This window comes from Tenrec ecaudatus, chromosome X, assembly GCF_050624435.1.
Source record: "Tenrec ecaudatus isolate mTenEca1 chromosome X, mTenEca1.hap1, whole genome shotgun sequence".
Classification (NCBI taxonomy): Eukaryota; Metazoa; Chordata; class Mammalia; order Afrosoricida; family Tenrecidae; genus Tenrec; species Tenrec ecaudatus.
This window is the reverse complement of record NC_134548.1, coordinates 142,272,698-142,286,372: the sequence shown is the minus strand read 5'-3', so window position 1 is coordinate 142,286,372 and position 13,675 is coordinate 142,272,698. Positions and strand designations below refer to the sequence as shown.

Here is a 13,675-nt window from a genome sequence, read left to right as displayed (position 1 = left end):
TCAATGTCATCAAGTCAATTCTGACTAGGGCCAAGTAGAACTTCCCCTGTGGGTTGCTGAGACTGAATACTTTGCAGGAGTAGAAAGTCTCATTTTTTCTCCTGTGGAGCAGCTGGTGGTTTCAAACTGCTGACCTTGTGGGTGGAACCCATTACACCACCAGGGTTTCCTCTATGGAAAACAAGATTATTGAATGGCAGTCTGTTTATAAATGTTACAGCATCAAGGCTTCCCCACAGGCTTAACATCTCTCAGCATCCCCTCAGCAAGCCCCAGTGTAGCTATCCTTTCCCATTAGGCCATCGCCTGTGCTGTTTATCCCAGACAAACTTCCGTGGTGCCCCATCCCCTCATGAGACCTCCCGCTTTTACCTCTAAGCTGTTGCTCGGTGGCCAAGTAATCATACAATATTTTTTTCCTCCTTCCAGCTGCCAAACCACATCAGCATCACTGAAGTCCCATTTCCTCCAGGAAGTGTTCTCCAATTAACCCCACCCATTCTCTAACTTCTCTAAATGTCTGAACAAGTTATTATAATCACGTTTTAGCATGCATAATCTCCCAGCCAAAGACCTACTGTGTGTTAAGTCTCTAGTCACATGGTTACGGCAAAACCATTATGATCTTACCATCCTTTCCTGGAGGAAGACACACACATTCCTCCTGCCGGCCTCACAACCCTAGCCATCTCATCTGCTATCTGGGAAAGTTCCCATAACAAGAAAACGTCACTCGCCTGGTCGAATTCCAAGAGTCTCGGCAGGTCATTCTTACTAATAAGACTTTTCACTTCATTGGCATCAGGCATGCACAGTCTATAGTTCAAATCTCCCAACCAGATGACAACACTGAGAATCAAGAAATAAAGACACAGAAATAGCAGTAATTAACACCAAAACAACAACAAAGGAGTCAATCAGAGAAGGAGGGAGAGAATAAAAATATGGCTAACTTATAAAGAAGAAGTAACCATCTGACCAGGAACTTAAGGCTATAACTTACCCTTTGGGGAGCAAACAGCCTCTAGACATAATGCCCTCCAAAAAAACAAAACAAAAACACTAAGCTCGCTGCCATCCAGTTGATGCTGACTCGTGGCGGGACTCTAGATCCACCATGGATGGTAAAATAGGTGGAAGAAATAGGCACCCCATACACAAAAAACATAAAGGGGAAATACAGTATCTGGATGGGTTTCGGAACCAAGGAGCTAACTGACTGATGGGGAAGTGTGGCGTTTATTTGCTGGAGTGCCTTCAACATTTTGCCGGGCTGCTTGCCAGGCCTGTAAGGGTGGAGAATGGGAACGGTTTCTGCCTCCCGGAACACTGAAGTTCTGCAGGCTATCTGCTACAGTCTGCATGGTCTGAACCAGAGTTCTCTCATGTTGGGCTTGCTAGCAAATAGCCCAGGACTCGCCAGTGTCGCCAAGCTGTCTGTCTGTCCCTGGCCAACATTGGCAGTCCAAGTGGTCCAGGCTTTCCATCGCCATAACAGGTCCCTTGAGGTACGAAGGACCCCATAGAGGAAGACCCTGAAATTCTCACACCCCACAGGATTCTCCCATTTGTTATCTCAAGTTCCAAATGGGTCATTTTGCTGATTCCAAATACAACATGCAGATCATGGTATCCTAGAGAAAGACATTTATGGAAACTCACTCAGGGCAATTTGATGACCATAAATTTCGATGCTTTGACTTTACCACAGCGACACAGAATAACAGGACATTGCTAATTGTTGGCATAATCAGAAAACAGTCAGCCAGCAATACCCTTCCCTGCCCTGTCCTCAATCACCTCTCGATGCTACTACCCTTAAAGGATCGTTTGCTTTCCCTATCGATTCCCACCTCAAGTCGTGTATTTCACGTGACCCCCCAAGATGTTAAATGACTAGGGTTAATTTCCTTACATCTAATCGTCTGCTACCACCCAGTCCTTTCCTCAACTGATTTCTGTGTCGACTCTCGTGATTTCTCACTCATACTATCCCATTACTCCATGTCTCTAAGTACCCCTTGCCCCTAATTGTTAATGATTCACAGGTGTGAAAAAGTAGACTACAGACCTCTAGTTACTGCCTTGGAAAGATATCCACAAGAAATAGGATATTACGGTCATAAACAGCAAGTGTGTGCATCATAGACCTAAGTTATTATACTCAATCAAAATACAATTAAAAAATACAATTCAAGTCACAAGTGAAATTCTAAATCTTCCTTCTAGAATTTAAAAACCAAAAATAAGTTTATGTAACCCAATATCTCCAAAATATTATCATTTAAAAAAATGAGCTCTTCTACATGTTTTTCCTACCCAGTCTTTGAAATCCACTGCACAACTTACACTTAAGAGTCCAGCTTCATTTCACCACATGCCTGTGGCTCTGGGCTGCCATACTGGACAGCCCAGAGTTAGCAGCGTCCACACTGAGTGGTTCGTGGGGGTTTCCTTGGGGAGAGGGGCTTAACTGGGGAGAGTGAAGAATAAGTAATGGGGGATTTTTAATTATAATCTTTTCTTACAATATTTCGGCACGAATAAAATTGTCCTTTGCCAACTTGTTCCCCACATTCTCCTCATAAGGTATTTCTTCTAAACACACTACATCAATTGTTGCTTTTCTTTTAACTTGTTGTTGTAAAATATCAGTATAGTGTGCTTCCTAAAATACGTCAGAGGGCATTTGGCGGTGGGGGCGAGAGAATAAATGTGGAGCCTGCGTGTTATTTGTGTAAAAAAGTGATACATGGATAACAAGCACTCTCTTTTATAAAAAAAATGGAATGACGACCCGGCCCCCTCTTCGCAGTGCTTTAGATGGCCCGTTAACCTTCCCTGGGACGTCAAATCGCGTTTCTCTGCCTCAATGTGTCTGCTCTTCCTCAAACACTGCTCTTTAGGGTTGCTAAACGCTAACGCCTCCCTCCCCACTCCCAAGGGGCTCCACAGCTGGTCTCCACACGGTGCCGCTTCTTATCCTCTTTAGTCGACGACGGAGGATTAACGACTCACTCGTGCTTCATGATGTTCAGCTGAGGCAGGTTCTGATTTGGCACCACAAAACTCATTCGCGCACAAATGTCCTTGTAATCTTGATTCCGTCTCTCAAAATCCTCCACGTGGGCAGCCAGGTGGGAATTCACGATGCAGAATGTGGTGTTGTGAAACACAAATCTCACCGCCACCCCACCTTTGTTTCCCTGTGGACAGGAGTTGAGCGGCGGTTAGTGTGGAGACACAAGTCGCAACTGAACTTCACGAGGGCATACACCAGAGAAAACCTCATGTCCTAGGTTAGCTCACCATTTTCCCCATGATTCCAGTTCCAACGGTTTCAGTCGTCACATCACGGATATATCGCCATTGGTCCTTCCGGGCATATATAAGAAGCATCATCCCGACCAGGCGGACTAGTTGAACCTGCAATCCAGGGAGTTCAGGAAGGCTCATATGAACACCATTCTTTGCCACACATCTAACTTCCCGCAAAGGACTTTCCACCGAGAAGCTAGAAATGCTACCCAAATCGGAATCCAAATGCTCTCCTTTCCCCAGGGGCCCCCATCAAGAAGACACAAAACCCTCTGGCGAAGCTCTAGTCTGACTCTGAAAGTAAAAGGTCCTGAGGGACAATGAATACACTCAAGCCCTAGATCCATTATTTTAATCTCGTCCTAACCTGTCAGGAGGAGGGAACAGGAAACGTCTAAACAATTAAGATAAAGCCTCTCTCACAGGCTGTTTCTTCCATCTCGCCTTCTAGGGCAGGGGTTCTCAACCTTCCTAATGCTGCAACCCTTTCAGACAGTTCCTCATTGGTGGTGAGACCTCAGCCATACAGTTATTTTTGTTGCTACTTCATCACTGTCATTTTACTACTGTGATGAATTGTGTGAACCCTGTAAAAGGGTTGTTCGACCCCCAAAGGGGCTGCCACCCACAAGTTGAGAACTGCTCCTCTATAATTTCTCATTTCAAATTTTCTTTTTAAGCAAGCTCAATTTGTAAAACAATCCATTTTTAAATGTTATTGTGGTACCCCCCCCCACACAATTTGCTATTTCAACCATTTTCACATGTCCAATTCAACCACATTAATTATGTTCACTATGTACAACCACCACCAATAACTGCTTGCATCTCCCTTAACAGAGACCCAGTGCACCTTCTGCAATGCTTCCCCCTTTCCTCCTCCCACCACCTCCTGCTAATACTCCAGGCGTTTGCCTAAATCTAGATAGTTCATTTAAGCGGGACCACACATTCGTCCTTTTGAGTCTGACATATTGTACGCAGCATGATGTTTGAAAGCTTCATCGATGGGGTATGGATGTATCAGAACGTCATTCCTCATTATGTGACTAGACCACATTTGATTTACCCATCCGTTCATCTGTTGATGAATAACTTTGATTATCTTTATTTTGTGAACCTGAGCCCGAGATAGGGCTGAAATAGGTCGTAGTCAGGAACCTACATGTAAGGCATATTATCTGCCGGAGTTGTATTACCAAAGTGAATTATTAGGAGCTCTAGGCAAAAACCACTGGGTCAGATTACGTCTTTGAAAGGGCTCAGGATTGTAGCTCTATAATGAAAACAACTCTCCACGTAGAGAAATGCTCGTCCTGCATGCTTCCTAAAGACCAACAAGCTGGCTGCCCTTGCTAGAGCCAAGTCTCCTCCTCGGGACTTACGACCCACTTGAGAACGACTTCAAAATCTTGTATGAACTACTATTCTTGGGGGCTCTTGCATCTCTTATCACAATCCATACATTCAGCCAGTGTGTCAAGCACCTTGCCCATATGCCGCCATCATTTTCAAAGCCTTCTCTTCCCACTTGAGCCCCTGATATCAGCTCCCCATTTCTTCCCCCTCCCACCTTCCCTCACAAACCCGAACTCCTTCAAATTCTACTGCCTTTCAGTTGGACATTCAATGCCGAACATGCCAATCGACAAATCAGCTACCTTATAGATAATGCCTTTGCATTAATCAATGAGAGGAAAACAGTAACATTTGTTTTGTTTACCTTCCTCTTAAAAGCCATCTAAACAATAAAAATATGGAATGGGAAAGCTTCGGGTAAAGTTTTCCCTAAGCAAGAGATATCAAGGAATTATCTACTTTATCCCAGTATTCCATACAAGGAAGAATTCAATTCAATTGCTCTGCGGGAAAAAGTTAGGCATAATGGAATTAGGTCCCAGTGAGCTCTATAGAGGCATACACCAAAGGCAACGTTGACATGTGACTTACTTTCTTATACTTGGCTCTAGGATGCAGGCTTCCCTCTACAGCCAAGGACCACTCTTGTTCCTTCACAGATTCAAAATAGAAAAATGCTTCTGTGCTTAAGTCCAGCTCTTGGAATCTGAGAAAACAAGAGGATGCAAGTGGTCTACAGATCCCCTAATAATCACCTCTTGCCCCTTTTTCTAAAACATCAGGTTAAAAAAAACACATCACAACAAGCATTGAGGTGAGGAAGGAATGTTGAGATTTTTTTACAGAATTCCTTAGTTCAGTAAGGGCAATGAAAGACTCCCCTCTAGCAGGTCTGTGATCAGTAAGGGCAATGAAAGATTCCCCTCTAGCAGGTTTGTTGGAGATATAAAAAACAAGCTCCAAACATCTACGCCCCGAGGGACGTCAGCAGAGAGCTGCTATTCTAGCTTAGAGATCACCTTTGTTGGAATTGGCCTGCAGTCTCTGTGGGTTTTCAGAGTGTTCCATGCTTCCTGACATCACTACAGCCACTGTTCTTTTCTGAGTCCACAACTTGGCCCCACAGGTTAACTCTAACACAGGGTGCCCCCTAAGTTTCTATGAGATGGTTTTGTACAGAAAGAGCGAGAGCAAGAGGAAGAGAAGGCAAGTACACAACACACCACGAATACCCAGCAGACAGCCCGCTGTGAGTGCCAGAAGGGGTCTTTACCCAATGCAGTAGATGTCAGGAGGGTTCGCGTCACAGTTGAGCCAAGGTTGAAGTCCACTATCTGGAGACTGACCATTCACGTTCCACGTGCCGACAAAAAATCTAATGCACGATCCCCCCAAAACAGAAGGGAAACAAAGTTTGCTCTTGTCACTTTGATGCAAGCTAACATCATTCCTCAAAATGAGCGGCCACATACATTAAACACAAACCGGAAAAAAAAACCCAAGGGAAAAAACAAGACAGAAAAACCCAAAAACCTTGCATTTAGAACACAGAAGCAGTGAGCTTAGTTTTTCTAAATGTCACTGTTATGTCGACTTTACAGAAACAAATGAAACTTCTATTTAAAAACAGACTTAACTGCTCTCCCACACTTCCTTTCAATTAAACTCCATCCAGATTCCGACTTGAGAGAAGAGCATGGGGATGGGAAAGTGTTTTCCTTGGCCTGTAAGGTTCTCGAATGTGGAGTCCTCTGTGGAGCTGTAGCTGAAAGCAACTACACTCACTGCATGAAAGGCTAGTAGGACACTTGTGTAGGAAATTCTGATGACGCAGATACACAATTAAGGCAGGAAGACGAGAAAACTCGTGACGGTCTCAATCATTTACAAACAAATACAACCGCCACAGAGCTTGGAGGGAACGGGAGGTTTCAGCACAGGGATCTAGTGATAACTGAGCTGGAGCGAATGAGGCATGATGGACTAACAGATGGAACTGGAATCTTGGACTTAGACCTCCCGATCCAAAGAGGACAATGGGTGAAGTGTTCCTTAGTGCAACAGAGTTAAGGTTGGACCTAATGGTGACGGTTGACTTTACATTTCAATATTTGCTGGGGGGAAACCCAGCAGGCCAGAGACATGTGCATGCATGCTTATGGCACGTGCGCAGAGCTTGCTCTAGTTCTCTAAGTGTAGACAGAAACAAGAGTAGGTGTGGTATCAAGAGTGGGGGTCTTGGATTGGGATATACACTATATTGGCAGCATGAAGACAAGCTCTCGAGTCAGGTGGTCATTCGTGTCCTCCCGCTGTGATTCTCAAGTGTGTCAACGACTTCGGTGCCAAGAGGCTGTTCTGTACAACATCTACTCCTCGAGTGGTAGGAGAGAGACCAACCTGAAAGTCTGAATGTTGACATATTCTTTCTCCCGCTTTGCCAGGATGTGTTTGATGAAACCCTCTCGCTGTCCAGACTGGCTACTTGGCACAAAGAGCTTCCGCATGGTGTCGGTCACTTTGGGCTGCTCCTTGCTATTGGCTTCTTTGTCCCGGGGAAGCCTGACAAACAATACGGAATTCCACAGGAAGGCTGCAGAGAACAGACTTCTGCGTGGGAAACGCATCTCAGGTGCGCCACTTACATTCTGTTGATGGAAGTGGGCGGTGGCGGGGGCTCCCGATGAGTCCCTGGAGGCTGATTCTGCGAGTTGATTTTCTTGTCCAAATTCATAGATGAAAAGTTATCCTCAAATCCAAGAAGCCCTGCAGGGGTGAGGTGGAGGGGGGAAAAGCTAACCACCAATATATCTGGTCGATGGGGTAGATGACTTCCTTAGGGTTGTTAGTCAACAAAAAGCCATCAAAAGGACGATAGCGAGTTCCCTCAGGGAGAAAGCACACCTGTCCCTAAATTAGCACTGCTATAATACCGAGAACAGTGGGTTACAGGATTCTGGGGCCGGAATAAGAATGGCTAGCATTTCTTGAGGACTGAGCGTAAGGCCTCACTTACTTGTTGCACAAATCTAAGAGCTATCACGCTACAGAGAGGCATGCGAGTCCCCGTCAGTCAGAGGCCTGAGCGAGTTAAAACCACTCCGCAGGACAATGTGCCCTGCCACGCTGCTGTAAGTCTATCTCCTGTCACCTGTCCAGATCAGAGCTGTGGATTCTGTAATGCTCCCAGCCTCCAGAGAACCAGGAGCTTTCCAGTACCTGAAAAACCAGGCTGTTCTTTTGGGTCTAATTTCGGATACCAGCTGGACGAGTCCTTTTGGTCTGGAACAAGGAGTTGTAACTGAGCTGGAGAGAGAAGGGTCGTGGTCAGGAACTGGGGATCCTGTCATTGAGTTTACAATAACCGAAAACCATTCACACAGAGACTAGCACCAATCTTGAATGTAACACAGAAAAGTCTACGAAAAATCTGCCTGCCATGACCTTGAAGGATCTGGAAATTGCCTCCTATTGTCTTGAAAGTTAAATAGGCCTGTTCCCTAATCTAACTCGAGGTTCATCTCTGAAGGGGGAAAACCCCAAACTAAACAAAAACAACAACCCGTATTTAAGCTGAAAAGGTTAAGTCCTTTGCTAAGGCTTGAGTCACCTTCCTGAGCAGCAAGGACCTCTGAGAGGAACTTCAAGCAGTATTCCTCATCAGGGATTTCAAAGCGGCGTTCTCTGGTCCAGTCCCCCTGAACCCGAATTTTGCAGCCACCTAAAAAGAATAGAAACGCACACACACAAATAGCTGTGAATCATAATGCTTTCTTGTGAGTGGACTCTCAACTTAGCAGTCTAACAGGCCCAGGTCTAGATCATAACTACTGCAGACTTCTAATATATATACCGTAAGTACAGGCGATCCAAGGACTCGGCGTGGTTGGTCCAGGGGGAGAGGAGGTGGGAAGGAAACCTATGAGACGCTAATGCTGCTAGAGCTGGTCCATGAGCAACCCAAGAGTGACAAAGCAGACCTTGAATCTATCCGCTTCCTACTTTTGACCCCTCTCTCAGTTGCGGAAGAGAAAACAGGTTTTGTGAGGCTGACAATGGTCACCCTTGCTTCCTGATTGCCCACTTCTGATGGGGTGATCTTAGAGGACCGAGTCTTAGCATGCAGCCACCTTTGCCTACCAAAGTCCTAAAGCCCCTGCCTCCTACTGGGCGGTGACATGAAAACAAATCGCTCTTGTCATCACCAGGGAGCCACTTCAGCTGCAAGGCCTCTCTCTAATCGCCTTGCTGCCACTCTTCGAGTGGCCCTGCCTCCTTCTCCCGTCACATAGTACGGTGCCTCAGGTAGATTTCAAGTCACTGGTTCATGCTGAGATAGATGTTAATGCAAGGGCCTCCAAAGTCGGTGAAGTTTCCAACCACCCCTCCCCACTTCCATCCATTGGCTGGAAATTCCTACCCTTATAAATCCAGATTACGGATTAAGAATATCTGAAGAATGCATTCTGATGCTGTAGTTGGATAAGTGTTGGGCTGCTAAGCGTGAGGTTGGCGGTTCAAGCCAGCCACCTGCTCCTTGGTAGAAAGATAAAGCTGCCTGTTCCTGATTCACCATCTCAGGGACTCTATATAGGGTCACTCTGAGTCAAAATCGACTTGACAGCAGTGGGTAGAAGTGTGGAAAATAAAGGAAGTCCAATGACTTGCTCACAGGTATGCATTTGACCAGGGTAGATGAACTGACCAATTCAATTTCAAAAATGGCTAATGGGCTTGGTCCAGAGTATTCTGAAAAGATGCCTCTACACTTCATTATCACAAGTGAAAACATCAAGTCTTGAACAAACTTGCCAGCACTGTAATGAGCTACGTCCAGTAGCTGTTCAGTTATCCATTATTATCAAGTAACAGCCAAGATGGAAAAGAGCAGCAAAGTGCAGTTATCTAGAACTTTCGTTTCTGATGTGTGCAGGGGTCTTTAGAAAAGTTCATGGAAGAGTTCCACTGTCTTTGAATTCCATTTTCCCACAGGATTTTTCAAGCCTCCTCGCATAACATATTATCTTCCCATTTCTCATGACCTATAGTTCTCATCAGGAGCCCTGGTGATGTAGTGGGTACATGCTGGGCTGCTAACCACAAGATCAGCAGTTCGAAACCACCAGCCACTCCAAGGGAGAAAGATGGGGCTTTCTACTCCCGTGAAGAGTTGCAGTCTCAGGAACTCACAGGAGAAACACTGTCCTACAGGGTCACTATGCATTGAAATTGACTTGATGGCAGTGAGTATAGTTCTCTTCTGTTTGGATATGGGGACTCAAGATTGCATGCCCTCTTTTATATGATCAGTTTAACTGATTTGGGCAAAAGGCAGATAATATAACCTAACATTTACATAACTCAACAGTCTAGAGGGATCAGTTGGTCCAGTCTTGCTAGGACCTAGGGGAGGGCTAGGCGTGGGTGGGATACAGGACTTGCAATGCTAAGACTAGGAAAGTCCCAGACAAACCAGAGGTTTTGGTTACATGATTGATGACCAAACTAAAAATTAAACTCATTGCCAGAGTCAATTCCAACTCATGGAGCCCCTATAGGACAGGAGGAGAACTGCCCCTGTGGGTTTCCAAAACTGTAAATCTGTATGGGAATAGAAAGCCCGGTCGTTTTCCCTCTCAGTGGTTGGTGGTTTGGAATGGCTGACCTTGTAGCTAGCAGGCCAACATGTTAACCCATCATGCCACCAGGTAAGTGAAAGTCGTAGTGTCTTCCGATGGACAGGCTTTCTATAATCCCTTTATACTTCCAATGTTTTTTCTCTTTGCAGAGTGTGCGAAAAAGGAAAATAAAAGTAGTGACCAGAAGAACTGGAGAGAGAAATGTAAGAGAAAGCACCCAAGTGGACCAGAGATAAGAAAACTCGTGAGGAAGGGGAAAGATTGTGTCCCTGAGAAGCAGCCTTCAAGAGACAAGGGGCATGACTTCAGAGAATAACAAGGCCTCCTTTTCACAGATAATTTATCTTAATAGTCTTGAAAAAAGGGGGAGTATCTAGCTGATAAATAAGAGTGAGAACACAGCCTCTCTCTCACAGTCCTTGAAAGATATATTTGTAGCACATACCAAACAAAACTCAACTGAAACGTACCCATTTAATGGCCAGAAGATTCCAGAAATGACTTACAAAGTAACATAGGATGCTATCTCACCATGTTGGGTGGCGAAGAAGACAAATGCCTCCCGCAACCCAATCTTCTCTTCTTTTTCTCCCTTTCAACACCCTCTGGACCTCCAATTCCCTATAATTGCAACATTTCTGGACACTAGCCCCTTCCCCATTTCAATTCACTATGGGTGCCTTGGAATCACCAGAGAGGCTTTTATGGAACACGAGTCCTGCCCTGCCCCAGGCTAATTAAAACAGAAAAGCTAGGGGAATCGGTAGGTACTGGTAGTCTTTAAAATACTCTTCCCGGTAAGCCTAATGTGCATGCAACTTGATAACCAGTGGTGCCCAAAGCAGGCTGAGCCCAGAGAACAGCATTCCCCAGCTTTGATGAAAACTCTGCCACAGTCTCCCTCACTCTATATAATTTAAGGTTGGGGGTCCTTATTTTTAAGTAGACCTAGTGGCACAGTGGGTTAGTCACTGGGCTGTATTTGCCAAGGTCAGTGGCTCAAACCCACCAGCAGCTCTTCGGGAGAAAGAGGAGGCTGTCTGCTCTTGGAAAGATTTACAGTCTCAGAAACCCTACGGAGCTGTTCTACTCTGTGCTGTAGGGTCACTCAAACCCAACCCAGTCGAGTTAGTTCTGACTCATACTGAGCCTGTGGGACAGAGTTAGAACTGCTCCTGTGGGTTTCTAAGACTCCAACTCTTTAGGAGAGCAGGCCGTTCTGTCCTGTAGGGTCACTCACACCCAACCCAGTCGACTTAGTTCTGACTCATACTGAGCCTGTGGGACAGAGTTAGAACTGCTCCTGTGGGTTTCCAAGACTGCAACTCTTTAGGAGAGCAGACAGCTTCATCTTTCTCCCAAGGAGCAGCTGGTGGGTTGAGACTGCCCATTTTGAGGTTAACTGCCTGATGCCCAGCCAACAGCCCCACCCAATCATAAAGGATAAACCAAAACTAAACTCACTGCCATTGAGTCAATTCTGTTGCCATTATTATTACAATTCATAGTACAATATGCTCTTTGGGGTAAATAAAAAGCCAACTGCCATCCAGTTGAGTCCCTCATAGCAACTGCATTAGACACCCTATGGGTTTCTGAGACTGCAACTTCTTAGTGACCTAGACCTCTCTTCTCAGCTTCACATGCACATGTTCAACCTGCCAGTTTAACATTGACACCTCGCTTGCTCAAAGAAATCTCAAACTAAAGATGGCCCAAATTGAATTTATAACCTGACTGCCCACCCCCAAGCCCCAAGAAACATTATTGCGCTTGCAGTGTCTCTTATGGCCCTACCAAGCACATTCCTGCCGGACGCCCCGCATTTCTCCTTCAGCCCCCTCTTCTACACTCAAATCAGCTGCTGCTTCTCTCCACTTCTCTTGTGTCAACGACTGAAGCAGTCGGCGAACTTCTCTCTCTCTCTCTCTCTCTCTCTCTCTCTCTCTCTCTCTCTCTCTCTCTCTCTCTCTCTCTCTGAGGCACACCAGCCTCAAACCTTCCATGTGCTCCCTATTTTTATGATAGAAAAATGCAGATTCCTCACTGTGCTTTCAGGAACCCTGGTGGAGTAGTGAGTTACACTTTGGGTAGCTAACTGCAAGGTTAGCAGTTTAATGCCACTAGCTACTCTGAGGTTTTCTGCTCCCTGTAAAGAGTTGTCAGAGCCCTCGAAGCCCACAGGGGCAGTACTACTGTCCTACAGGGCCGCTATGAGTCGGAATGGACTCGGTGACAGGGAGCTTGGGTTTGCTTTTGACTGTGGCTGCAAGGAACCTCTCTAATCTGGTCCGTGCCTGCCTTACTTTGGCACCCAAAGTATTTCAGGCACTCTGGCTCTTTCCCAATTCCAAGAACTCAGGCCTTCTGCCATTTCTTCCCAACATAAGGGGTCTTGGTGATGCAACGGTTTAACGCCCGACTATGAACCTAAAGGCTGCCGGTTTGCAGGCACGCAGTGGCTGCATGAAGATGACGGCCAAGAAAACCCTGTGGGGCAGCTCTGCTCTGTCGCTTGGGGCTGCTTTGAGTCCAAAGCAACACAAACAGCTGTACAACTCAGGGTCTTTGCGCCTGCCATTCCCTTGGCCTGGAATAATCTTCTTTCCTTCGTTGTCATCTAACTTTTACTTAGGTCCTCTGCAGGAGCAGGGAATGATTTAATGTGGCTCTTCTAGTCAACGTCTAACTCCCACCAAACAGCCTTTCCCTCCAAGGGTCTGGTAAAAAGGTAGGAGAAGATACTGATAGGATTCTCAGGTGAGTAACTGTGAACAGGATTTCCTGGAGCACCACCCTGCCTTGTATAAAATGAGCCCTCTGAGCAGCAGGAGGAAGGATCTCATTATCAGCAAGCGCCTGGAATGGGTCCCATCCTCTGCATCCAAGATCCCTGTGCAGTGACCTTCTTGGATCAAGATGACAGCTGCAACATCAGAGGAACAGCAGAAGAAGGAGCAAGAACTTGGAACTGAGTGGTAGACTTCCCAATCCAAGTAAAGCTGAGTGCTTTTGTGCAGGAGACTGGGTTGTGGAGTGGGATGCCTCTGGACACTTAAGTGGGGAAATTGGACTAGCTAAAACATGGAAGTAGAGTTGAGTGCCTTTCGCTTGAAGCTTACTGGAATGTGGAACATCTGGATCTTAATTTAGGGAGCTGAGTTTGCTGACCCACAGAGCTTGAGCAGAATGCCTTCAGATTGAGGCATACAGTGGAGAGATATGTGCTCTTGTGAGCATTTTATTAGCAGACCTGAAAGAACTTTGTAACACGTCCTGCTCAACAACTCATTCCTGAGCATTTCTCAATGGAATCACAACTTGTTAAGTTCCCTAATAAACCCTTTAATCATGAATTT

At 45.8% G+C, this 13,675-nt stretch overlaps 1 protein-coding gene across 4 annotated transcripts in view; it reads right to left on the bottom strand.

Moving 5' to 3' along the window:
• OCRL (OCRL inositol polyphosphate-5-phosphatase) overlaps positions 1–13,675 on the bottom strand; it is a 60,798-nt gene that overhangs the window by 28,536 nt on the left and 18,587 nt on the right. For all 4 annotated transcript variants that reach the window (XM_075539517.1, XM_075539518.1, XM_075539520.1 and 1 more), the window contains exons 5-13: positions 8,288–8,398; positions 7,897–7,983; positions 7,323–7,443; positions 7,078–7,239; positions 5,951–6,052; positions 5,269–5,383; positions 3,310–3,426; positions 3,019–3,206; positions 738–849 (exon numbers count right to left, since the gene is read on the bottom strand). In XM_075539517.1, coding sequence (XP_075395632.1) covers positions 738–849; positions 3,019–3,206; positions 3,310–3,426; positions 5,269–5,383; positions 5,951–6,052; positions 7,078–7,239; positions 7,323–7,443; positions 7,897–7,983; positions 8,288–8,398 — 1,115 coding nt within the window. The remainder of the gene's footprint in view (positions 1–737; positions 850–3,018; positions 3,207–3,309; positions 3,427–5,268; positions 5,384–5,950; positions 6,053–7,077; positions 7,240–7,322; positions 7,444–7,896; positions 7,984–8,287; positions 8,399–13,675) is intronic.